Source organism: Talpa europaea (assembly GCF_964194135.1).
Source record: "Talpa europaea genome assembly, chromosome: 15".
Lineage (NCBI taxonomy): Eukaryota > Metazoa > Chordata > Mammalia > Eulipotyphla > Talpidae > Talpa > Talpa europaea.
Window position 1 is genome coordinate 33138732 of NC_140083.1, and position 24025 is coordinate 33162756.

At 44.6% G+C, this 24025-nt stretch overlaps 1 protein-coding gene across 1 annotated transcript in view; it reads right to left on the reverse strand.

Moving 5' to 3' along the window:
- TPH2 (tryptophan hydroxylase 2) overlaps nucleotides 1-24025 on the reverse strand; it is a gene marked incomplete at both ends in the record, with an annotated part of 109129 nt that overhangs the window by 53699 nt on the left and 31405 nt on the right. The window contains 2 exons of the mRNA XM_084255897.1: nucleotides 18082-18217; nucleotides 21535-21731. Of these exons, the coding sequence (XP_084112023.1) occupies nucleotides 18082-18217; nucleotides 21535-21731 (333 nt within the window). The remainder of the gene's footprint in view (nucleotides 1-18081; nucleotides 18218-21534; nucleotides 21732-24025) is intronic.

The window sequence follows — 24025 nt, forward strand, 5'->3', positions numbered from 1 at the left end:
TGTTCCAAATGACACAGAAACCAACACTTAAGCTAAATCATGAAGGAAAGGACAGGAAGATGAGTAGGAGGAGGAGAGAGTTTGCATTGATGAAAAGAAGCAGGAAGATGAGCTGGATCCAAAATAGGGTATTTTTTTCCGTTTTCACACAACATTTGGTGGGGAAGAGCAAGTAATCTGGGATATCACATGGGGACACATTGAAAGGAGAATAACTTGGTTTGTTTTCACTGCACTAAGTAGACGATAACGAGCATTAATTTGGAATTGAGGCAACTTTTTTTTTTCCAGAAGCTTACTGTTGAGCCATATAAGGAATTTCTTTAGACTGAAAATAGCATACTACAAAAGCTGGCCCAGATAAGATTTTAGGCCGCTCTTGTGATCACTCACTCTTCTATCTCTGTCACAGGATTAATACACGTGTCCCTCTTTATATGAAGTCAAGCACCTGGATATTGCCCTGGAGGAAATCACCTTTCCATTTTCCTTCCTAGGAATCATCAGGAAGGCCACTGATGATATTTTCCTTCCCTACAAATCTTTTGAGACTGGCAAAATGTATTGTAATTAATCTTTTTTAAAATTTAGTTCAAGAAGGATTTATTGTGTGCCTACCTGTACCAGATACAATGTTAGAAACTGAGGCCTAAAAGAAAATCATCCTAGAGTAATTCTCAGCAAAAGTCACCCTATGGTTCCATAAAATGGCCATCAAACAGCAAGTACTAACTTTCCTGATCCAAGAAGAGACAGATTCCCAGTTCTTATCAGTACCCCAAAAGGGCTCCAAGGGAAGCTCTGTCACTATGTCTCCAGTTCCTTACCACCTCAGGTAGTTCTTATTTCTGGACATAATAGTCACATCTCTACCACTGCAAAGATTGTTTTCTCATCTATAAAATGGAGACCCTGGGGCTCTTATCTCAAGGAGTTTTTTTTTAAGATTTATTTATTTTTATACAAGAGCTGGGGTACAGGCCAGATGCACAGGAGGGTGAGAGGATTCACCAGAAACACAGCAGGGAGCAGAACAGGCAGACGGACTGAAATACACTACTGAGGGGAGCAGTGGGCGTGACAGGAGAGGTCTGTCCCGCCATGTGGGAAGCTCCCTGACCAACTGGGAATCGAACCCGCACTCCAGAGGCTGCAGACAGCTTCACAGTGCAGCACTCAATCCACTGCGCCACTTGGGAGGCCCTCAAGGAGTTCTTAAACAATGAAGATAATGCACTGAAAACATAAGTTCCCACAAGTTACATATTAATAGTCACATTACACTAAATTATACTTAACACCTATGTCTATTATACTTCAATAAGGTGTGCTCCTTTGGAAGGTATTTTATCAATTAAACAAGAAGCAGATGGGCCTCCCCTGGTGGCACAGGTGGTTGAGCACCATGCTGTGAAGCTGTCCGCAGCCTCTGCAGCACACGTTCCATCCTGGCTGGCCGGCGAGGGTCCCACATGGCGCAGCAGACCTCTCCTGTCTCGCCTGCTGCTCCCCTCAGCAGTCTATTTCATCAGTCTGCCTGTTCTGTTCCCCGCTCTGTCGCTGGTGAATCCTCTCACCCTCCCATGCATCTGGCCTATACCCTGGTTCTTGTATAAAATAAATGAATAGATCTTTAAAAAAAAAAAAACAAAGAAAACCAAGAAGCAGTAAGCTTCTCCAGGACAGAGGTCGTGCCATTTTCATCTTTGGGTTCCCAGGGTTTAGGAATATCTGGCACATAATAGATGCTCAGTAACTGTTTTATTAACTCAAATGACTAGAGCAGTGATGACTGGGTGCTGTTGCTCCATACACAGGTAAAGCCAAGTGAATCCCAAGTCCCGATCTCTTAATTTCCAATGTAGCACAAGTACTCTTGACGATAGATCTTGGCTTCGCTATTTCCAAGTTGTTATAACCATAGGGAAATTACCTGACTCCTTGCAACCTTGGCATTGACATCTGTAAAATGGTGAGTGGAATGATGTTGGACAAACAATGTCTGTGGGAAACGTCAGATCCCTTTTTCCTTCTCTCTCAGGGTGCCTGTCAATTGATGTCATGCTCTACACAGCAGTGAAGAGCCATGAATAGAGTTACTTTTTCCTTGCCTAAAATCCAATCATTTTGAATTTCTTCTTTTGCATTTGCAATTTTAAAATGCAAATACTCCTGGAAAAAAAAACTTCTCCCAGCTCATCTCAGTCTCCACACCTAGCGGCACATAAGTGAGCTTCTCCCTGATTACATGGCACTGAGGGAATCTGAATGTTGAATTCAGGTGCAGGTGCTAATTTGGGATCTTGGCACCACATGAGGAAGGCAAGCCTGCAGAGGGGTGGGGTGTGAAAAGGGAATCCTGCTTTACATCTGCACCTATACCTACATATGCAGCCAAAAGATTTACCCCAAGTCACTACAAATAGCATCCCACATGAACAAAACAGGGCTCTGGCTGGTACTTAAACACAAATTTGGTTTCCAAATGCACAGGTTTAAAATAATATATAGGTTTTGTGTGTGTGTGTGTGTATGTGTGTGTATGATGGCTCTTGTTACAGAGCTTAGAGGGCTGGAGAGAAAAGCTCTATAAAAAGGGCTTCGGGGTTATTTTTGCTTTTAAGCACCACACAAAATGAGACACAATATTATGATTGAAAACTTGGGAGTCCAGTCTAGGAACATGGCCTTGTAACTAAGGAGGTTTTGGAATTTTAAAAGGCACACCAACTTCCACACGAATTTAAGACATGCCAAGAAAGAATAGGTCTTTTTGGTGTTTCTATAAAGCTTTTTTTCTTGGCCAAGATCAAAGCATTATTCAGCATCCCTCACAAAGGGAGGTTAAGTGGCTTGCCTAGAGTCACACTGAGAACTGCTCCAGGATTTTGGGCAGCAGCCTCCTCTGCCGTGAAGCACTTTCCCTTCTTTTTCCAAGTGAAATAAGGGGTGCCTCCTCATGACAAATGGGAAGCTAACAGTGGCCTGTGATGATCAGAGAGGGTGGGCTTCTAACAAGTCTGGTAGTGGAGTCAAAGTCTAGATGCCAGGGCCTCCCTGGTGGCGCAGGGGTTAAAGACAGCACTATCAAGCTTTTGCCAGCCACTGCAGCATGAGTTCGATCTCTGGCCTCCTGGGAGCAACTCACATGGTGCACTAGACCTCTCCTATCTCACCCGCTGCTCCTCTCAACAGTGTATTTCAGTAGATCTGCCTGTTCTGCTCCCCACTGTTCTTTGGTGATCCTCTCACCCCCCCCCCCCGCACCTCTGGCTTACACCCCAATTCTAGAATGCATGAATAAATCTTTAAAAAAAAAAAAAAAGTCCAGATGTCAGAGCACAGGAGACCACCCAATAGGCCCGTAGGGTACTTGGGCTTCTGGCAAAGCAGTGCCACCAAACTGAAGGAAGATAGTGTCACTTTCACCTATCTTATACAAAACTTAAAACTGGAAAGCCCAGAAATTAGTCAACTTCAGCACACATGTAAGCTTTGAGTGTTTCTGTTTCTTGTCTAACATGGAATTGTGGTTAATCCACAGGGGTTGACTCTACTTTCTGAGTTTTTTTTTTTAAGATTTATTTATTCATTTACACAAGAACTGGGGCACAGGCCAGATGCGAGGGAGGGTGAGAGGATTCACCAGAGACAGAGAGGGGAACAGATCAGGCAGACTGACAAAATACACTACTGAGGGGAGCAGTGGGCTAGACAGGAAAGTTCTGTCATGCCATTTGGGACCCTTGCCGGCCAGCCGGGATCAAACCTGCACTGCAGAGGCTGCGGACAGCCTCACAGCGTGGCACTCAACCACCTGCGCCACCAGGGGAGGCCCTACTTTCTGAGTTTAAATCCTGACTCCTGTGTGACCTGGGACAAGTTACTTAACCTTTCTGTGCCTCAGTTTCCACTATCCAAAAACTCAGAATAGTTATAGTAACAATTCAGGGAATTGTTCTATTTAAAGAACTCACCCATAAACAACACTTGAAACTTTTTGTGTCAAATAGTCGATACACACATTTATACTACTAATTGTAAAAACTATTACTCTTGCTGCTGCTGCTGATGTTAACGTGTTGTATGTTGGAAGATGGAAGGAATAACAGTATTTTCAATTGTTAGGGCCTTTGGCGTCTTCCTGGGCCCTGGGGGCCCACACCTCCTAAGGGAGAAGACAGCTGCTAACCTGGAGGTGTGAGCTCTGGTTTCAAAACCAGGAAAAGGAGCAGCCTATGCCATCAGTCCTCTGAGAACCTGCCATTTTCTGAGAAACCCTGAGCATAATGCAGCTTTGCTATCCTGAAGAGCAAAGTGATAACAGCGCTGTGGAAGAAGCCAGTGGGCTGGGCAGGAAGCTGGGCCCACACGAGGGTATCCTGTGGGAATGAGAAGTTTAAGCCGACGAGAGCTCATGGAGTGAAGGTTTTACTCTATAAAGCTCTGACTTATCTTCCTGGCTTGGCAGTAAGACCTTGCCCAGACTTGACTTCAACAAGGCCCAATATAAAAAACACCCACGGAAGCCAGGGCTTATTGAGTCAGACAAGTTCAGCATTTCTCAGATGGCAGCAGGGAGGGAAAGCTGAGAAGGGAGAGATCCTACTTCTCCTCTCATTAGAGACCTAGTGAGAGGCATCTGTTCGATCAAGAGAGGCGCCTCCAACCTTATAAATTTAAGAGCCTGCTTCTTTACCTGCTGTTATCATTACTTAACAAATCAGGATTTATGTCTAAACCACAAGAAAAGGAAATAAATGTCATTTTCTGCCAGTATGGACAAGGGTTCTGTTTTAATAAGCAAAGGCAAAGCAGACAATTCATTTAGTTTACTTAGAAATGGATGAAAACTGTAGTCAGAAATAATTCACCTTTATTTTACTTGTAAAATTGAAACACAGTGGCAATTCTAAGAATAATCACCTGACTATAGAGGCTTTTATAAACTTAAACCGAGTTGTATTTTAAAATATCATTCATCACCCCTAAAATCTTCAACTGCAACAAGATTTCCTTAACACAAATTTGGTTGTATTATGGCAAGAAATGCTGCCATATTATTCAGTGGTGTCGTGAATTATCTCCTAATGGTGAAAGTTTACTCTTCGATTTGAAAAGTGACACAGGAGGAAAGAGCCAAAGACTATACCCCCACATCAGTATATGCCGACAAATCCCTCATCCCAGTGCAGCCCGAGCTGGAACTCCTGAGGGAATACATTTATACTCTGTTGTGCCAAGTATATTTCTGTGACTAGTCTGTTAGGCACAACATCTGAAAAATAAAAGAGGATGAATATTTTTAAATGTTTTCATGAAAGCATTTTGAGAGGGATTTCTGGTACAAAATTGCATTTTTCTTTGGCAAGACTAGGTCTTCTAGAAAGACAGATATTATTCTGGCTTGATGTCAGGGAATTGATGTCAGAGAAGATACATTTATATTTAAAATTCCTGGGTGCCTCCCCCAGAGCAATGGACAAGGGGTTGTGTGATTGTGCTGTGGATGTTTTTCAGTGCTACTCTGGGTAATGTTTTATGTTCCATAAGTACCTGGTACAGAATCACGAGGAATCTGGTCACCTCTGGTCTCCAACTAGAAATCTATATCAGGGGGCCTCCCTGGTGGCACAAGAAGTTAAGATGCAGCACAATGAAGCTATCCACAGCTACTGAAGCATGAGTTCGATCCCTGGCCAGGGAACTGATCCACACGGCGCAGCAGACCTCTCCTGTCTCATCTGCTACTCCCCTCAGCAGTGTATTTCAGTAGATCTACCTGTTCTGTTCCCCACTCTGTCTTTGATGAATTCTCTCACCCCCCACCCCCACACCTCTGGCCTATACCCCAGCTCTTGTATGCATAAATAAATTTTTTTTAAATCTATATGGTGGGGGAGGGGAGGGTTTGGCCTCTCTTGAAATGAAAAAGACTAGTTTGTCATCAAATAGATGATGGATGGATGATACCATAAAAAATAGGATCTTCATACTCTACTCTCCTTCATTTCTGAGACCTCAGTAAGTCCATACAGCTTCTGAAGAAGAACATGGAATTTGGCTGCAGGAGAATATAGTTTTATCAAACTTTATTCTTATTAAAGAGCTCTGCAATTTTAAGATACCACTGGCCATCAGACCACAGATATAATTCAAATCATATATACATATACATGTGTACCTGGCACAAAACACATTCAAGGAGTCTAGGAACTATAAAGAAGAGAGGCCACAGATTCCCTAGCAAGAAGTGTCCAAGCAAGAAAAGTCAAACACACTAAAGCAGAACTAAAAGGAGTTGGAAACAGAATATATTTGCAAGTCCACAACACCCCCTGCACACCAGGAGCCTGATTCAGAGGCCAAGCCGGGCCAAACCAGTTAGGGAGCAAGATCACTTCTTTCTCTTACCAGCATTCCCTAAACTGTATCACCGCCACCAACCCTCTCCAGCAAGAAGCACCCAGAGACCTAGCCAGAGATGTTCCAACCTCTCTCACCCACTCTCCTCCCTGGAGGAGAAACACCTACCAACTCAGGCCCGTACCCACATGCCAGTCCTTAGAGACCTGCACCAATGCTTGGCAGAAGTTGCCAGCCTGATGGAATATCCTCTCAATAAAATACTTCCAATAGTTCAAATATAACTTAGGACACATCACAGCATGGCATTATTTTTTTTAAATGGAGCAATGAGGGCCTCTCTGGTGGCACAAGGGGTTAAGCACCGCACTATGAAGCAATTCACGGCCTCTGCAGCACGAGTTCCATCCCCGGCCAGGGAACAACCCACATGGCACAGCAGACCTCTCCTGTCTTACCTGCTGCTCCCCTCAGCAGTGTATTTCATCAGTCTGCCTGTTCTGTTCCCCACTCTGTCTCTGGTGAATCCTCACACACACACATACTCCCCCATATTTCTGACTTGTACCCCAGCTCTTGTATGCATAAATAAATAAATCTTTTAAAAAAAAAAAAGATGGGGTAATGAACTCTCTGGTCTTTTGGTAGGACAATATTCAAGGTCAGTTTTTCAAGGGAGAGGAAATATGCTTTTTTTTAGTACTGGGTGAAGTGTCATTGGGGCTCTCTCTTCTCTCCTCTCTCTCTGTCTCATCTTAATGAGAAGAAAGTTAGGATATCCTCCACATTTCCTTTCATTCCTCTCTTTGGCTCACAGTAAATAGCCACATTTTTATTCTGAAACTATCTTTATATCAAAAACAACATAAGTGAGTAGAACAGCTCAATCTGGATGTGATTTGAAAAGAAGGTTATTCTGGGCAAATTCACCTAGCCTCATTGCTTCAATTGGTGTCAACAGTCCACCATTAAAGGTTCATGATTTTGCCTGAAGATTGAATGTGTAAAAAAACCTCATTCAAAGAATGTATCCAGCATCAGTTCCTGCAATCAGAGTGATGCTGTTGGGATGAAGACACTCCCCAAGACAGGGCTGGTGCCCTCAGAAGATCCCTCTACCTCCCAAGGCTTCCCCTGTGTTCCCTCACCCCACAGGTCATAGATCTGGCCTGGAATTCCAAGTATATACAGGACCTTGAACCTGCCACTGGTTAACTGCTGTTCATGTGCTTCAGTACACTCAGTACACTCATTTTTCACTTTACAAGACAACTGGACTCTGAATCGTCTTGTTCATATATTGCCTTTGCCAACAGGTCCTAAGTTAATGACAGTCTTCTGAAGGACTCTGATGCATGAATAAATGGTTGCTACGCAGTGTCATAAATGCTAAAGGTGAAGCAAGCTTAAATGCAGCAGGAACATAAACCTCTGACTGGAAAAGTCTTCACAGACAGAGTAATGACTAAGATTTAATTCTCGAGAATTAAAGGATTTTGCCAGCAAATTCGACAAAATGAATCACCTGTGCAAAGGGATAGAGGCAGGAAGCAGACTCACAGGGAGAGTGAGAAGTCCAGTGTGACTGAAGCATAGGATTGGCGAGTGGGGTGAGAAGGGAAAGAAAAAGGAAGATGTGGTTTGATGAGATCAGACATTTTCCCCTATGCGTAATTGTAAACCAGCAGAAGTTTAACAAGGAAGTGCTATACTATACTCAGATTTGAGTTTTAGGTAGAAAGCAAAATCTACAGATTGCTTCTAAGAAAAAAAGAACACAATAGTTGGCAGACAAAGCCACGATGTTAGCATGACTTGTCAAACTTCTGATTCTAGAACAGTGATTCTCACTTGAGGACCGTGTTGCCTCCCCCCACCAGGACACTTGGTACTGCCCACAGACATCTCTGCTTATCTCATCTGGCAGGGGTGAGAGGGCATCTAGCAGATTCAGGCCAGAGATGCTGTAAATGTACAAGACAGCTTCCCACAAGAAAGAATTCTCTGGTACAAAATAGCCATAATGCCAAGATTGAAAAGCCCTGTTCTGCCTCCCCGGTGGTGCAGCAGTTGAGCGCTGGGTTGCGAAGCTGCCCGCGGCCTCTGCGGCGCCGGTTAGATCCCCGGCTGCTCCCCGGCCACCAGAGGAGGGTCCCGCATGGCGCGCAGACCTCTCCTGCCGCCCGCTGCTCCCCTCAGCAGCGTACTTCGGTCCTTCTGCCTGCTCTGCTCCCCGCTCTGGCTCTGGTGAATTCTCTCACCCTCCCGCGCTTCTGACTGTACCCAGTGCATGTATAAACAAAAAACAAACAAACAAATAAAGAAAACATGCCTCTATAAAAAAAAAAAAAAGAAAAAAAGAAAAGCCCTGTTCTAAAAGAACAGGTGGCCAGAGGGTGCAATATAATATAGCTTCCCTAAGAGGCAAACACAGGCACAAAAGGTAAGTTGAGCTTCTCCGGTTTTTGTCCTGCCTCTGTCGATACATGGGATGTTGCTCTCACACCAGTGCAACTTGGAACTTCGCTGAGTGAAAGGATGCTGTTGGTGGAATAACCTAGAATTTGACCCAATTGACTTTTTAAAGGAAATCATTTGCAAGCTTCAATACTCAATTAGTGGCAAAGTTTCTTCTGATCAAAGCATGCAGCTAGGCAACAACAAAGTACAGTGTCACTGCCCCAGGCACTGCTCAAAAAGAGAAAGAGTGAGAATATTCCCCACTTCTAGCAGAAACAGTGACATTTCAAGAGACATAAAGCAACTCCTCCCACCAAGAAAACCAGGGATGGGCATCCCTCGTGGTGCAAGGGGTTAAGACACAATCTATGAAGATATCCTCAGCCTCTGTAGCACAAGTTTGATCCCCAGCCAGGGAGCTACCCACATGGTGCAGCAGACCTCTCCTGTCTCGCTCGCTGCTCCCCTCAGCAGTGTACTTCGGTTGATCTGCCTATTCTGTTCCCCACTCTGTTTCTGGTGCATCCTCTCACCCCCCGCATCTCTGGCCTGTACCCCAGCTCTTGTATGCATAAATAAATAAATCTTTAAAAAAAATGGGCAGAAGAGCTAAATAGGCACTTCTCCAAAAAAGACGTAGTGATGGCCAACAGGCACACGAAAAAATGTTCATTTATCATGAGGGAAATGCAAATAAAACCATAATGAGATACCACCTCACACCTGTGAGAATGGCCCATATGGAAAAAAGCAGAAACAAGTGTTGGTGAGCACATGGAGAAAAAGGAGTCTTCTACACTATGGTGGAAAAAGCATGAAAGTTTCTCAAAACATCAGAAATATATCTACCAGATGATCCAGCAATCCATCTCCTATATATCTATCTGAAGAATGCAAAAACACTAATTCAAAGGGATATATGAACTCCTATGTTCATTGTAGCACTATTTACAATAACCAAGCTATGGAAACTATCTAAGTGGCAACAACAGATAACTGGAGGAAAAAAAGATGTGTTATACAGACAAAATACTACTACTCAGTCATTTTTAAAGTGATTTCTTACCATTTGCAACAACATGGATGGAACTGGAGGGGATTATGCTAAGTGGAATGAGTCAGAAGAAAAAAAGGCAACTGGATGATTTCACTCATGTGGAATATGGAGAAAACAAAAGAACAGACAAAACCAAGCGAAACTAACACTACAAATCTGACTGTAGAACTGAGACTACCGGAAGGCAAGGGAGGGAGAGAGGGAGCAAAGTAAAGAGGAGGCCCAAGGGACTGCAGTGGAGGATCCTGGGGCTGTGGTGGTGGGCATGGTGTAACGTACATGTGCAGAGGTGTGATCCTACCCCTAAAATATAACCAGTGCTGTAAGTCAATGTTACCTCAATAAACCTCAATGAACATAATTTCTAAAAAATTTAAAATAACTAAATTCCCATTCTCTGAGCAAAGGTAGAAAGCCCAGAGTCTTTATCATGTAAAATGTTCAAACAAGCCAAAGACATGTTTAAAACCCAGTGTGTGTTCAAAGACGTGATATCAAAATACATTTTCCCTGTGCTGAAAACGAAAATACAAGTCTTTTTCAGATAATGCCTTTTTGCTGCTTTCATTCTCATTTCTACCTGCATCTTCAAGGCTCACCTTGGTCTCATTAGCGCTGCCTCCACTGCAACTGTTCAGCAATTGAAGGCAGTTATTTGGAAGCAAAGTACAAACACCAAACACAGGAGCCAAGTTGAACTTCACAAATTGGAGAATCTGCCCTTTCATTGGTTTTCAATTGAGGATAGGGATTTCATTACAAAGACAATACCTGTGAAAGTACTTGGGCAGAGAACAGCAGTACCAGTAGATTTAAACTATGTGTCTGGGAGGGGACTTAGGATTTTGCAATACATAAGGATCAAAGGGATCTTTGCAGAGAATTTTGTCGGCATAATGTCCGTCTAGAAGAATACAATGGGAACTTGTAGCAATGGTCACCTCTGGGCAAAATAAAGTGGATGTCCAGGCAGCAGTGATGGGAAATGAAGTCACTGATGACAGCATATCCTTTCCCATGCTCTGAATTCTGAATTACATGTGTGTTATCAACCACAGAAAAAATAATAATAATATAGAAAACAAATGAATGACATAAACCCACACACACAAAAGCAGCCTAAAAAACACCCCAAAATTGGGCCTCCCTGGTGGCGCAGCATTTGAGCACTGCGCTGCGAAGTTGTCCGCAGCCTCTGCAGCGCCGGTTCGATTCCCCACCAGCCAAGGAGAACCCCACATGGCGCAGCAGACCTCTCCTACCTTGCCCGCTGCTCCCCTCAGCAGTGTCTTCGGTCTGTCTGCCTGTTCTGCTCCCTGCTCTGGCTTTGGTGAATTCTCTCACCTTCCTGAGCTTCTGACCTGTACCCCAGTTCTTGTATAAATAAATAAATCTTTAAAAAAAAAAACTCTCCCAAATTAGCATCCTGACTTAGCCGTCTCTTATCATGTAGTTATAGGAGTGTGAAATAAGAAAACACTCAAATCTACAGTGGGAGTTTGAATTCACCTCTGATTTCCCAGCAGTTATTTCCAATACCAGGGGCTGCCCCCCCATGGGTACCACAAAGACATCATGCCCCAAACCCAAATTCCTCTTCTCTCCCTTTCCCTCTTTCCTCTAAGCCTGATCCTCCTCCAGTATTCTCAATCATTATTAGAAAGTGTTACAGGGAAAACCCCGATATAAAATGGGGTTGCCTGACTGTGGGTCTTCACCCACATGCTTAAAGGGGACTTATTAATGCTAAATGGCTGACAGACACAAAAGGTTTAGAAAAGGTTTATTTACACGGGAAGGAGAAATGGGAAATGAATAACTCAGGGAGAAAAGAGGGAGATAGGTCATAAACGCGTCCTACCCATTCCACTGACCTGGAATCCCAATGACCCGCAGAGCTGGCAAAAACCTAGCACACCTGTGGCCAAGCCAGCAACCCCCGCCCCCTCCCCCAAACGTGGCCCGTTAATTACCCAAAAACAGAGCCTAGTCGCTTAACTCCACCCTCAGGTCCTCGCAACTTTCCCTTCGGTGATCATGGGATTTGTAGTTCCCAGTGTCGTGGGGGTGGAGTCCACAAAGCCTGTATGGAGTTTGCTCAGGACATCCTTTCCCCTTTTAAAACAACCACCCATTCCTCTTCCAGTGAAAAACCTCAGCATTATCTTAGGGAGCCTCCCCTCTACTCACTCTCAACAGAGTCACCAAATATTATCGAAATGATACTCTTCATACCATGCCCTCTGGTCTTTATCCTGCTGACCTTCTCTAGCTCAGCATCTGATAAATGAGGTCCCTTCACTGAAATGTGAGCCCTCTGGCTGCTAGTCCCAACTAGCTCACTCTCCACATTTTCCCAGCCTCCCTCCCCCATCACCTTTCTCTAACACAATTATCTGATCATACTTAAGAAACTTCATAGCTCCTGGCAGGCCAGGGAATGAACTCATGCTGTAGAGGTTTGTGGATAGTTTCACAGTGCTGTGCTTAACCCCTTGCACCACCAGGGAGATACCCACATGGCACAGCAGACCTCTCTTATCTCGCCCACTGCGCCCCTCCGCAGTGTTTTCAGTCAGTCTGCCTGTTCTGTTCCCCACTCTGTCTCTCACCCTCCCACACCTCTGGCCTGTACCCCAGTTCTTGTATGCATAAATAAATAAATCTTTAAAAAAAAAAAACCTTCATAGCTTCCTATTACCTACTGAATTAAAGCCCAAATGTCCTACTTTGAGAAATCACCGTTTACATTGCAGACAGAAGAAACATTTCATCCCTCACTCATGACCCTTGCTCTGTCCACTCCAGTGGACAGTAAGCCTTGCTCCATTACACCCCTGGCGAGGCTCCACAAGTTTGCAATTGCTGTTTTCTTGTCTTAAAAGCCTTCCCTTCCCTCTCCACCCTGCTTTGTTCCACAGAAAAATTCCTACTTAGCCTTCTAGAGCCCCCACTCAATTTATACTTTCTCTGAAAAGCCTTTCAGGATTGCCCCCTCCTCTGTGTTCCTCTCACCCTGTTATAGCCCTGACCACATAATTATTTATGTTTCTATCTCTCCTGCCAGACACTGTGATCTAATTTTAAAAAAGCGCTGCTATATTTTATTCATCTTTGAATCCGCTACACCCCCTGCTACCATTGCACATAAATGTTTGCTGAATGAATTGGCTGAAAGTACTTTCGTAAAAATGTAACACATTATCCCAAAATTTTATAGATCTCTGTGGCTAAAATCTCATTTCTTCGCCCTTGCTCTCTGCATACCTATTGGCATGCCATCACAGATCTCAGGAGGGCCAGTTATTCAATGGAAACTAACAAAGTGCCTGCTATTTGTAAACAGGGCCATTTGTAACCCCTCTGGGCTAGATTTAGAGATTGCCTTTCTAACTCTGACAATGCTCCTTTGAGCACTCACTCCACTCTAAGCATTTCTTTTCCAAATGTCTTGAGTCCTATAAGTAACCTTTGTTTACTCAGAAAACACTTTCGGGGAAGCTGAAAGTAGCTAAAAAAAAACAATATAGTGACCCCTCAGAGACCCACCTGTCAGTGGACCCCAGGCCTGCAAGAAGAGGAAGTGTCTCAGGAGAGTCCACTCCAATCCCTGCCCACTTCCGCCGCCATCAGCTAAACTGCCTGAATGTCCCAGGGCTCACTGCTCCCAGCGCAGACCATGACTGTCTATCAATCTCCAGACTGTTCAAGTGAAACGGTATCATAAGCAAAGTGATAACCCTGGTGGCCTGAAGAACTGTGCTCCTTTGGATTCCTAGAGCCAATTTCTATGGAGGAGGGGTTTCCCCACCAACTAGGAGCAATTCTTTGACACCAGCTGGGTAGCCACAATTTAAATCAATCCTGACACCATTACACCTTGATATCATCAGATTCCACCAGTGGATGGCTCAGGCCTGCAAGACTGCCCTCCCCCACCCACTTCAGATACCTGTCGCAGGTATTACCAGTACCTCTGATCAAGTGGTTATAAACCCAAATTCCTCAAACCTCTCTTTAGATTCCACTAATTTGCTAAAGCTGCTCACAGAACTCAGGGAAACATTTTACTTACTGGATTACTGGTTCGTTATGAAAAGATACACATGAACACCCAGATGAAAGAGACACACAGGGAAGGTGTGGGGAAGAGGGCAGGATCTTCCATTCTTTCTCTGAATTCAGGCCACTCACCCTGATTCTCCACTTGCTCACCAACCCAGATCTCCCAATCCTGTCCTTTAGGGCTTTATGAAGACTTTTTACTCTGGTGTGGTTGATCGCTACAAACAATCACCACTTCCCCTCCCAGGAAGCTAACAAGATAAAAGCCCCATCCTTAGGAGGCCGAGGGGCATTCCAAAAGTCACCTCGTTAACATAACAAAAGATGTTACCTCTCACCACTCAGGAAATTCCAAAAGTTTAGAACTTCTGCTAGAAATGGGAGTAAAAACTAAATCTGTTTTTCTTATTCTCAATCACGATATCACAAGTGAGTTAGTACATTAAGGTAACATTAGGTCTAGGCACTCATTTGAATGGAGCCGAAGGGACCAGATATCCAGAGACAGCTCCCAGCTGTTGCTTCTCTCTCTCTACCTGGAATGCTCTACCCAGAGATATGCTCATCCAGGCAGGCCTCTGCTTACTCATCACACTTCATCTCCTGACTTTGCAGCATTTGACTTCACAGCACTTTGGGCACAATACAGCCCCTGCACCTGATACATACCACCTACCTGACCATCACTGTTGTCGCCCCTATTCATCAAGGAGAACAGGGACCTTCAATATGCTTGTTCTGTTACCCACTCTGTCTATGGAGAATCCTCTCAACCCCCCGCACCTCTGGCCTGTACCCCGGTTCTTGTATGCATAAATAAATAACTCTTTAGGTTTTTTTTTTAAAAGATTTTTATTTATTTATTTATACAAGAACCAGGGTACAAGCCAGATGCACGGGAGGCTGAGAGGATTCACCAGAGACAGAGCTGGGAACAGAACAGGCAGACTGACGAAATACACTGCTGAGAGGAGCAGCGGGCAAGACAGGAGAGGTCTGCTGCGCCATGTGGGACCCTTGCTAGCCGACCGGGATCAAACCGGCGCTGCAGAGGCTGTGGACAGCTCCACAGTGCTGTGCTCAACCACCTGCGCCACCAGGGGAGGCCCTAAATAAATAAATCTTTAAAAAAAAAAAAAGGAGAACAGGGACCTTGTCTTATTCCCAGACAAGCCAAGTACATAGTTGTCTCCCAATAAAGGTTTGTTCATTTTTTTAAAGCACACAAGGAAAGGGCCTCCCCTGGTGGCGCAGCAGTTGAGCGCTGGGCTGCAAAGCTGCCCGCGGCCTCTGCAGCGCCGGTTCGATCCCCAGCCACCGGCGAGGGTCCCACATGGCACGCAGACCTCTTCTGCCGCCCGCTGCTCCTCTCAGCAGTGTACTTCGTCACTCTGCCTGTTCTGCTCTCCGCTCTGGCTCTGGTGAATTCTCTCACCCTCCTGCGCTTCTGACTGTACCCAGAATAAAATAAAATAAATAATAAATAAATAAATAAATAAATAAATAAATCTAAAGCACACAAGGAAATATAACACAGGGCACTGCTCTCAAGTAGTTTACCCTTTCAGAGAAGGTGCAGGACACAAGTTTAAAATGTTTAGTCACTTTTGGGGCCTCCCTGGTGTACAGGGGTTCTCAGTATTATCAAGCTAGCCAGCCACTGCCCAAGAGTTCGATCCCTGGCCAGAAAGCTAACCCACATGGTGCAGCAGACCTCTCCTACCTCTTTGCTGCTCCCTTCTGCAGTGTTTCAGTAGATCCACCTATTTGGCTCCTCGCTCTGTATCTGGTGAATCCTCTCACCCCTCCCCACCTCTGGCCTACACCCCAGTTCTTATATGCATAAGTAAATTTGAAATAAATAAAAATGTTTAGTCATTTTAAGCCAATGGTAGGTGACTTGCTTCTGAGTATCCAAAAAGGCATGCCCATCCTTCACCCATGCAATGCACATTTGTAGGGAACCTGGGGCCAAAAGGTTAAAAGCTAGCAAGGTCAAATACAGGCAAAGGTGGATACTGAGGAAAGTAAATGACAGAGACTGAGGAAAGAGTGATTGTGCAGGGGTTGGCGAGCATGTTCCCAGAGAGAACAGAACCTTTGTTGGCCTTGAAAGCAGTGGAAAATTTGGTAAATTTTGGTGGTTCACACTGGGAGATTTTGCATATGCATGTGTCATGCAGCCAAATTATTAACACTCGGGGATCCACATTTAACCCTGCTTCCTATCTGTGACAGCAGTATGACACAGTACACTGCTTCCCGTTGCTCTCCTAACAAGCCCACTGGCCAAGAGGAAAAGGATAAAAGTCCCAACAGAGATTCACTTAAAAGAGATAAAGTCAAAGAAGGATTGTTGTAGAAATAAATTCTATCCTTCTACCCAGGCAGAGGAAGAACAAGCCTTCAGGAATGGTGAGGTCAGGAGAAGCTTTATTACACATGCATGAGGTCCCAGACCCGGGTAGCCCCATAAGGTCTGAGCACCAGTCTAGGGACAAAGGGTTTCTTTTATACATTGATAACATCGGTCAGTAAGCACAAAAGTTTGTGAAAAAAGACAGGTATTTGAGGATGCCCTGGGAGATCAATCAGCCTGGCCGGCTGTCTGGCCTTATTAAAATGTAACCTCATTTAGGTAATCTCATCTAGATAGGTTTTAGAGAAGCAAAACTTGTTGTTTACATTTACTTTGCATTAGATACTGCACCAGACCTATGACTCTTTTAGCAGGAAACAGGAGAGATTTCGTTTGCTTAGCGGTTCCCTTTCAGGATCACAAACCGTGTATAAATCTAGAGGTGGTGGGTAGGATTGGTGGAATGTGCAGAAAACTAAGGCAGCTGGGAGAGCACAGCACAGAGCTCTGAGTTGGAGAGTGATGAAAAAGACTGAAGGAGAAAGGAGCCTCCAATAAGAGTGTAACAGGGTGGTCCCCAGGGAAAGGGAAGGTTCCAGGTTCCCTGCCCCACCAAGGAAGGGTGGAGCTGAGCTAGGAGGAGGGAAATCTAGAAAGGAGACTGAGAGTAGGAAGGAAGCAGGAAAGAGAGCCAGAAGGAGACTTGGAGAAGGCACAGGGAGCGGAGACATGTGAGGAAGCTGTGCTTGCTTTTCGGCCTTGGACTTGTACCAGGAACTTAGGGGACGTGGAAGGAGACACTTGAAACAGACATGGATGAGAGACCTGTGGGGAGGTTAACAATGACAGCCTTCATCTTGATTTTGTTCTTTTCCTTCCAGACTTGTCTGGCCCCTTCTGCCCCTTTCCTAAGGATCCCCACCAGGAGGTGCCTTAGACTTGTGGCAGGCTTTCAGGCCTCAGTGGTCCTGCTTTGGGCCAACCCCGTTTGGCTGGACATTTACCCACAAGGAGATGGGTAACTATGTTTGATTTGAAAACTATATTCTTTGTCTTTGCCTTCTCATTTATTTATTGCACACTAATTGTATTAAAGTTCCTTTCCATTAAAGGTCTTACACAATAGAGTGTGTTTTACTTTGATGCGGCGGATGAAAGAACCTATTTAAAGCAGGCTGATTTAAGAGTTCTGGGGTGCCCCTCACCCTGCTCTGTAACAAGTACTGTGGTGTGTGTTCATGAACTTCCTTAATATGAGAGGCACCTTCTGTGGGACAGGCACGTGCGTCAGTGTTTACTACTCTGTGCCTTCATCTCCTCCTCAATAAAAATGGAGATAAAAACAGCACCTAACGATAGGGTTGCTGTGGAGATGAAATGAGCTACTGTCTAGCATGTAAGATTATATTCATTATGAGGATTTCTGGGTAAAGCCTATTTTTTTCAATGCTATTTTGTCCTGCTGGCCTATGTGGATCACAGTTTTATAAATCCAGGGTTTAAGATTTTATGTCATCAACAGACAGGCCAAAAGAGAAAGTTCAGTGTTGGGAAAAAGTTAGACAAGTTATAACAAGACTATCAGAGGCCCTACGCACCCAGCTGAGCAGTCTAGTCTTTCACTCAGCCCTCATGTCTGCAGTCAAGTACTGTGGCTCTCACTGACTGGAAAGATGAAATTACTCTGAGGTAAAAGAAACCTAAGTGACTTTCAATGAACACCTTACCGTGTGCAGGTCTCCGACTAGCCTAGGCTTGCAGTGGGGGTACTCACGGTTCTGGGGTGTAGAGGGGATCAGACCCATGCCGGATGTACTGAGTACAGTGGAACACTCTGTAGGCCAGTCCTGCCAGGAAGTCTCTCGGACTCAGATATCCAGCCACTGGCCTCACCGTGAAGCCAGACCTTTCTAAAGAAGCAACAGAAAGAGTAAACTATTAACCTGATAGGGCGTGAGGGCTCAAGGAGGGCTTCCTATTTACACAGATGTTCTAGAAATAAAGTAATCAAGATCTCAAAACTAGAGACAATTGAAGGACATATGCTGTTAACAGCTATCACGTTGCTGGCTTCTGATGACTAAAATATACTCTGAAATGATGGTTTCCAGGGAAATGAGACATACATTAAAATGGAAAGAAAGGTGGAAAAAAATGTAAGGATTTAAATTTAGAACCCAAATTAGGATAAGAAACCACAGATCCACAGGAGATTACAATCTAAAGCAACACTCTTTCTGAAAGACACAGGTAGGGATTCCCTTTGCATATCTGTGGTCAGTAACTAGGCAGTTAATCCACTTCCTTCACTAGCATTTTGGAATCAGTTCATATTATAGCTTGTTATGATAAATACCACCTAGCTGCTTTCTATGCTGTTGTTTTCTGTGATATTATGAAAACAATCATATTAATCATGGCAATTGGAAGAGGCACACTAAAGCTCCATCTCTATGCTCTGTTAGTTTATGAAAGAAGAACCAAAATAAGAAGAACACCATAAAATCTACGCAATCAGCTTACACTGCCAACTCAAGTATGTTGTAAGTCCTTAGTGTTTCAGTTCAAGAGCTACCTGATGCTTCATTCTCCTGAAGACTTGAAAATTTTACAACAGGAAAGCTGGTCTTATCTCTGGCACCAGCATTTAAAGTTTCCTATTCTGAAATCTCAAGTCATGAGGAGAGTACCTCAGAATGGTTCGAAATGGTTTTTAAAGACAAAAAGTAATTAAGATTATAATACAAGTCCATCCTGGGATTTCTGGAGTCTCCACTGATCAGTAATTCCAACAGTATTGTGTTCATTCTTGAAACTTCCACTTTCTATCATTCCCCATTCAATATAGAATAGCCAAGTGTGTTTTCTTCTTTTTCTATCTTATATTTGTCAAGTTAGTATATCCCACATGTGGGACATAGAGGTAGTATACTATTAAAATGTTTCATTTTAATAGTTATGAAATTTTATATAATTTTCTAAAATATGCAACTATCATGTCAAGAACTTTGAATTTGTGGATACCATTGTTTAAAATTTTCCCTTTTTTAAATAAGTTAGGTATTTTTAAGTGAATCATTTAAGAAAAATAAGAACACATACATTCACATTGTGTTCGCTAAGTGCCAGTAATGAGGCAAACACATCCCCTGGCATCCGGTCACCAAGGATTACGAAAACAACAGCAACAATAATCATTTAAACTAAGGCTCTGGGCCTCCCCAGTGGCACAGCGGTTGAGCGCTGGGCTGCAAAGCTGCCTGCAGCCTTTGCAGCACCAGTTCGATCCCCAGCCTCTGGCAAGGGTCCCACATGGCACACAGACCTCTCCTGCTGCACTCACTGCTCCCCTCAGCAGTGTACTTCGTCAGTCTGCCTGTTCTGCTCCCAGCTCTGGCTCTGGTGAATTCTCTCACCCTCCGTGCTTCTGACTGTTCCCAGTGCTTGTATAAATAAATAAATAAATCTCTAAAAAATTAAAAAAATAAATAAAACTAAGGCTCTGTTGTGCTTCAAGTGGATTGAGCAATAACCAGGACTATGAGACAGAGTATTCATTTTACTCCCAACCACTTTGTGAGGTACACAAAATTATCTTCCTCAGAAGAAACTGAGGCACAGAGAGTTTAAGGCAACAAGTCTCATGACACACAACTAGGAATTGGGGGTCCTCCTTGATGGTGCAAGTGGTTAAGCACAGCACTGTGAAGCTATCCACGGCCTCTGCAACACAAGTTCGATCCCTGGCCAGGGAGATACCCACATGGCACAGCAGACCTCTTCTGCCTCACCTGCTGCTCCCCTCAGCAGTGTATTTCAGTCAGTCTGCCTGTTCTGTTTCCTACTCTGTCTCTGGTGAATCCTCTCACCCCCTGCACCTCTGGCCTGTACCCCAGTTTTTGCATGCATAAATAAATATTAAAAAAAAAACTAGGAACTAGAAGAGCGGGGACTCAACCCAGACATTTTGCAACTAGAGTCAGTGCTGTATCATACCACTGACTCTAGTTGACAAATATGGCAAAAATTGTGAGGTGGTAGTCTAATTACTGGGACTTGAGAAACAACGCAGTAAAAATGGTATCCCCATACACAAGCAATCAAGTCCACCATAAAGATGGAATATACATAGAAGCCCATGGGCATCAAGAGGGTAAGTCAAGGTAGAGCCATGAGGGAGAATATAATCCAGTTTACCAACAAGAAGGCAATGCAGTTTGTAATTAGGTGCTAATTAAAGGATGCTGATCAGAGATTCTCAACCTCTTTCCATCACAAATACTGAGGATGCTGTTCACCACAGGGACCCTCCCACCACAACAGGCAAGGTCCTCAGGGTAAGACCATGCCTCATTGCCTCCTGGTATATACATGATCTGGAATGAAGTCAGAGATGGCAGAGGTCATGCTGGCTGTGCTGATTGGGATTCACAGAGAAGAAAGGACAGGACTTGTTCTGAATCTTGAAGACTAGGTAGAATTTCAGTAGGTGGAGAAGGGATAACTTTTCTAGCAAAAGACATGGCCTAAGTAAAGGCCCAGAGAGCCCACAGCTAACTAAAGCAGAGGCTTTCTGGGCACGGGAGAAAAACTTGGAAAGTTACATGGATCATTAGTGTTCAACATTGTCCGTGATATTTTTAACAAAGCAAATAAAGTCAGCTTACCTATGTAGCTTACCTATGCAGCATCAGAAAAAACTCAAAACCTGAACTTGCAAATAAGCATTGGGGTTTTACCATATGTGACCTACCAAGTCCCAGAGCTACATAAACAACTGAGTCTATCTCTGCTTGCTGCAGTGGCCAAGGTAGTTATTGATTCAATGCTCCTCTTTTTTTTTTTAAGATTTATTTATTTATGCATACAGTAGCTGGGGTGCAGGCCAGAGATGCAAGGGGTGAGAGGATTCTCCAGAGACAGAGTGGGGAATAGAACAGGCAGATTGACTGAACTACACTGCTGAGGGGAGCAGCAGGCGAGGCAGGAGAGGTCTGCTGCGCCATGTGGGTCAGCTCCCTGGTTGGGGATTGAGCTCGTGCTGCAGTGGCAGCAGATAGCTTCATAGTGCTGATGCTTAACCACTTGCACCACCAGTGAGGCCCCAATGCTCCTCTTTTGAAATCAAAAGTTTTTCCCTTTTTGGGAAAAGGGCCTTTGCTGCAACATGAATCTTTAGAAAACAAACGAGGATGTTGGCTGGAAAGAGACAGCCTGTAGCCCTTACCTTTCAGAAACACAGACACATCTTCAAGTTGAGGTACATTGTCCTCCCTGTAGCCACAGTATTTAGTCAGCAGAGGGAAGTTTTTCAAATACTCCCGGCAAGCGTGCGTGGGATAGAGTTTGGAGAGCTCCCGGAACACAACACCCCAAGTTTTCGTTTCTTCCTCGGTATACTCCACCCTGGGGATGGGCTGACCACTGGGCAGGAGAGAAGATAAATGAGAACAGCTCGCTTCAGATCAAGGAGTTAAGAGTGTTCTCATCCTTGCACTTATCAAAGTCAGATTTCTGTAATGAGGGACACCTGAGTGTCTGAGAGGTTCCCATTTGACATTTTTTTTAAGATTTTTTAAATTTTTATTTATATATATAAGAGCTGGGGTACAGGCCAGAGGCATGGGAGGGTGAGAGGATTCACCAGAGACAGAACAGGGATCAGAACAGGCAGATGGACCGAAAGCACTGCTGAGGGGAGCAGCAGACAAGACAGGAGAGGTCTGCCACGCCATGTGGGTCTCCCTGGCTGGCCGGGAATCGAACCTGCACTACAGAGGCTGCAGACAGCCTCACATCACGTGGTCAACCCGCTGTGCCACCGGGGAGGCCGATATTTTTTTTAAAGTTAATGCTAGAGGGCTTCCCCGGTGGCGCAGCGGTTGAGCGCTGGTTTGCGAAGCTGCCTCCGGCCTCTGCCGCGCCGGTTCGATCCCCGGCTGCTCCCCGGCCACCGGAGGAGGGTCCCACATGGCGCGCAGACCTCTCCTGCCGCCCGCTGCTCCCCTCAGCAGTGTGCTTCGGTCCTTCTGCCTGCTCTGCTCCCCGCTCTGGCTCTGGTGGATTCTCTCACCCTCCCGCGCTTCTGACTGTACCCAGTGCATGTATAAACAAACAAACAAACAAATAAATAAATAAATAAAAAAAAAAAAAAAAAAAAAAAAAAAAAAGTTAATGCTAGAGTCTCCCCTTGTGGCACAGATGGTTGAGCACAGTGCGGTGAAGCTGTCCGTAGCCTCTGCAGCACGGGTTCGATCCCCACCAGCCGGTGAGGGACCCACATGGCGCAGCAGACCTCTCCTGTCTCACCCACTGGTCCCCTCAGCAGTGTATTTCGTCAGTCTGCCTGTTCTGTTCCCTGCTCTGTCTCTAGTGAATCCTCTCACCCTCCTGCACACCTGGCCTGTACCCCGTTCTTGTATAAATAAATCTTAAAAATAAAAAATAAAAAAATAAAGTTAATGCTAACCTTGTAATTTTGTGTGTGTGTGTGCGTGCGTGTGTGTATATTTGGACTTCCATGTAAGTGCTCTGATTATGTTCCATCTTGGCATATCCTTATGGAATTTGATAAGATTTATGTTCTTGAACTGAGATCCACAGTTGGGAAAAGTTCTGGGTTGGGAGGATTAGGCTTAGGATCAAAGCTGAGTTCCCAAGGCCTGTTCTGCATCCGCATGTGGACAGTAAGTCCTCCCCTAACATTGTGGATAGGTGCCTAGAAACTAACTTTAAGAAAATGATGTATAATGAAAGCAGGTCCTCAAATAACGCCACTTCTTTCGACGTGGCTGGGATTTTATTTTTCCAATCGATATTATAATGAAACAACATTGCATGAAACAACATTGAGGAGCAGCTGTAAATGGATCTTTTGACAATAAAACTGCCTGTAGGCTCTCTCTGTCCCTAGTGGGGAGCTCACCCCAATCTACAAGTGTAATTTTAGGTTATTTGCTCAGTGAGCATAATGTCTGGCAAATATTAAAAGCCTATGCTAAATGTAAAAGTGAGAGTTTTGCAAATCATGAAACAGAAGCATTTATTACACACCCTGCTGATAAGAGCTCACATGGAGCCCTTTCTGTTTAGGAGAAGAGTCAGCAAAACTGTTCTGGAAAGGTGCAGAAAGTAAACATTTTGGGCTTGCATGCCATCCAGTCTCCGTCGCAACCATTCCATGGTGTCTGGAAGGCAGCCATAAACGCTGTGTAAACAAGTGAATGTAGCTGTGTCCTAATAAAACTTTCTTCACAAAAACAGGTGGTGGATTGGAGTTGGCACACAACAGGCATAGTCTGCTCATGCCTGCTTGAGAATATTGGGAGGTGAGCCTGGACTGCCATGTTCTGGGCAAGCTTCCTGGAGCCTGGTTGACCAGGTAGGAATTGCAGGTTCCCTGCCAGAGAGATAGTGAGGAGAAATGCTGTTCAAACAGCAGCCTGCTGCCATAAGCAGGAAACACAGCCCTTTCTACCAGCGGGGGGCTGTAACAGAAGGGGGGTGTAGACATTTGTTTCTGCAAGCTAGTGCCCAAAGGCCAGGATCTGCCCCCATGGAGATGCTTATCTGAAAGTGAAATCAGGGTTTGAGAGAACCTCTCATAATATACTCAGCAGCCACCTGCAGTTCTCTCCCACTGCCCACTCTGACCACTTGTCTGAAATTCTGCCCCTGCAGGGAGCAAATAGACACACACAATATTTGGAGGTTCAAGT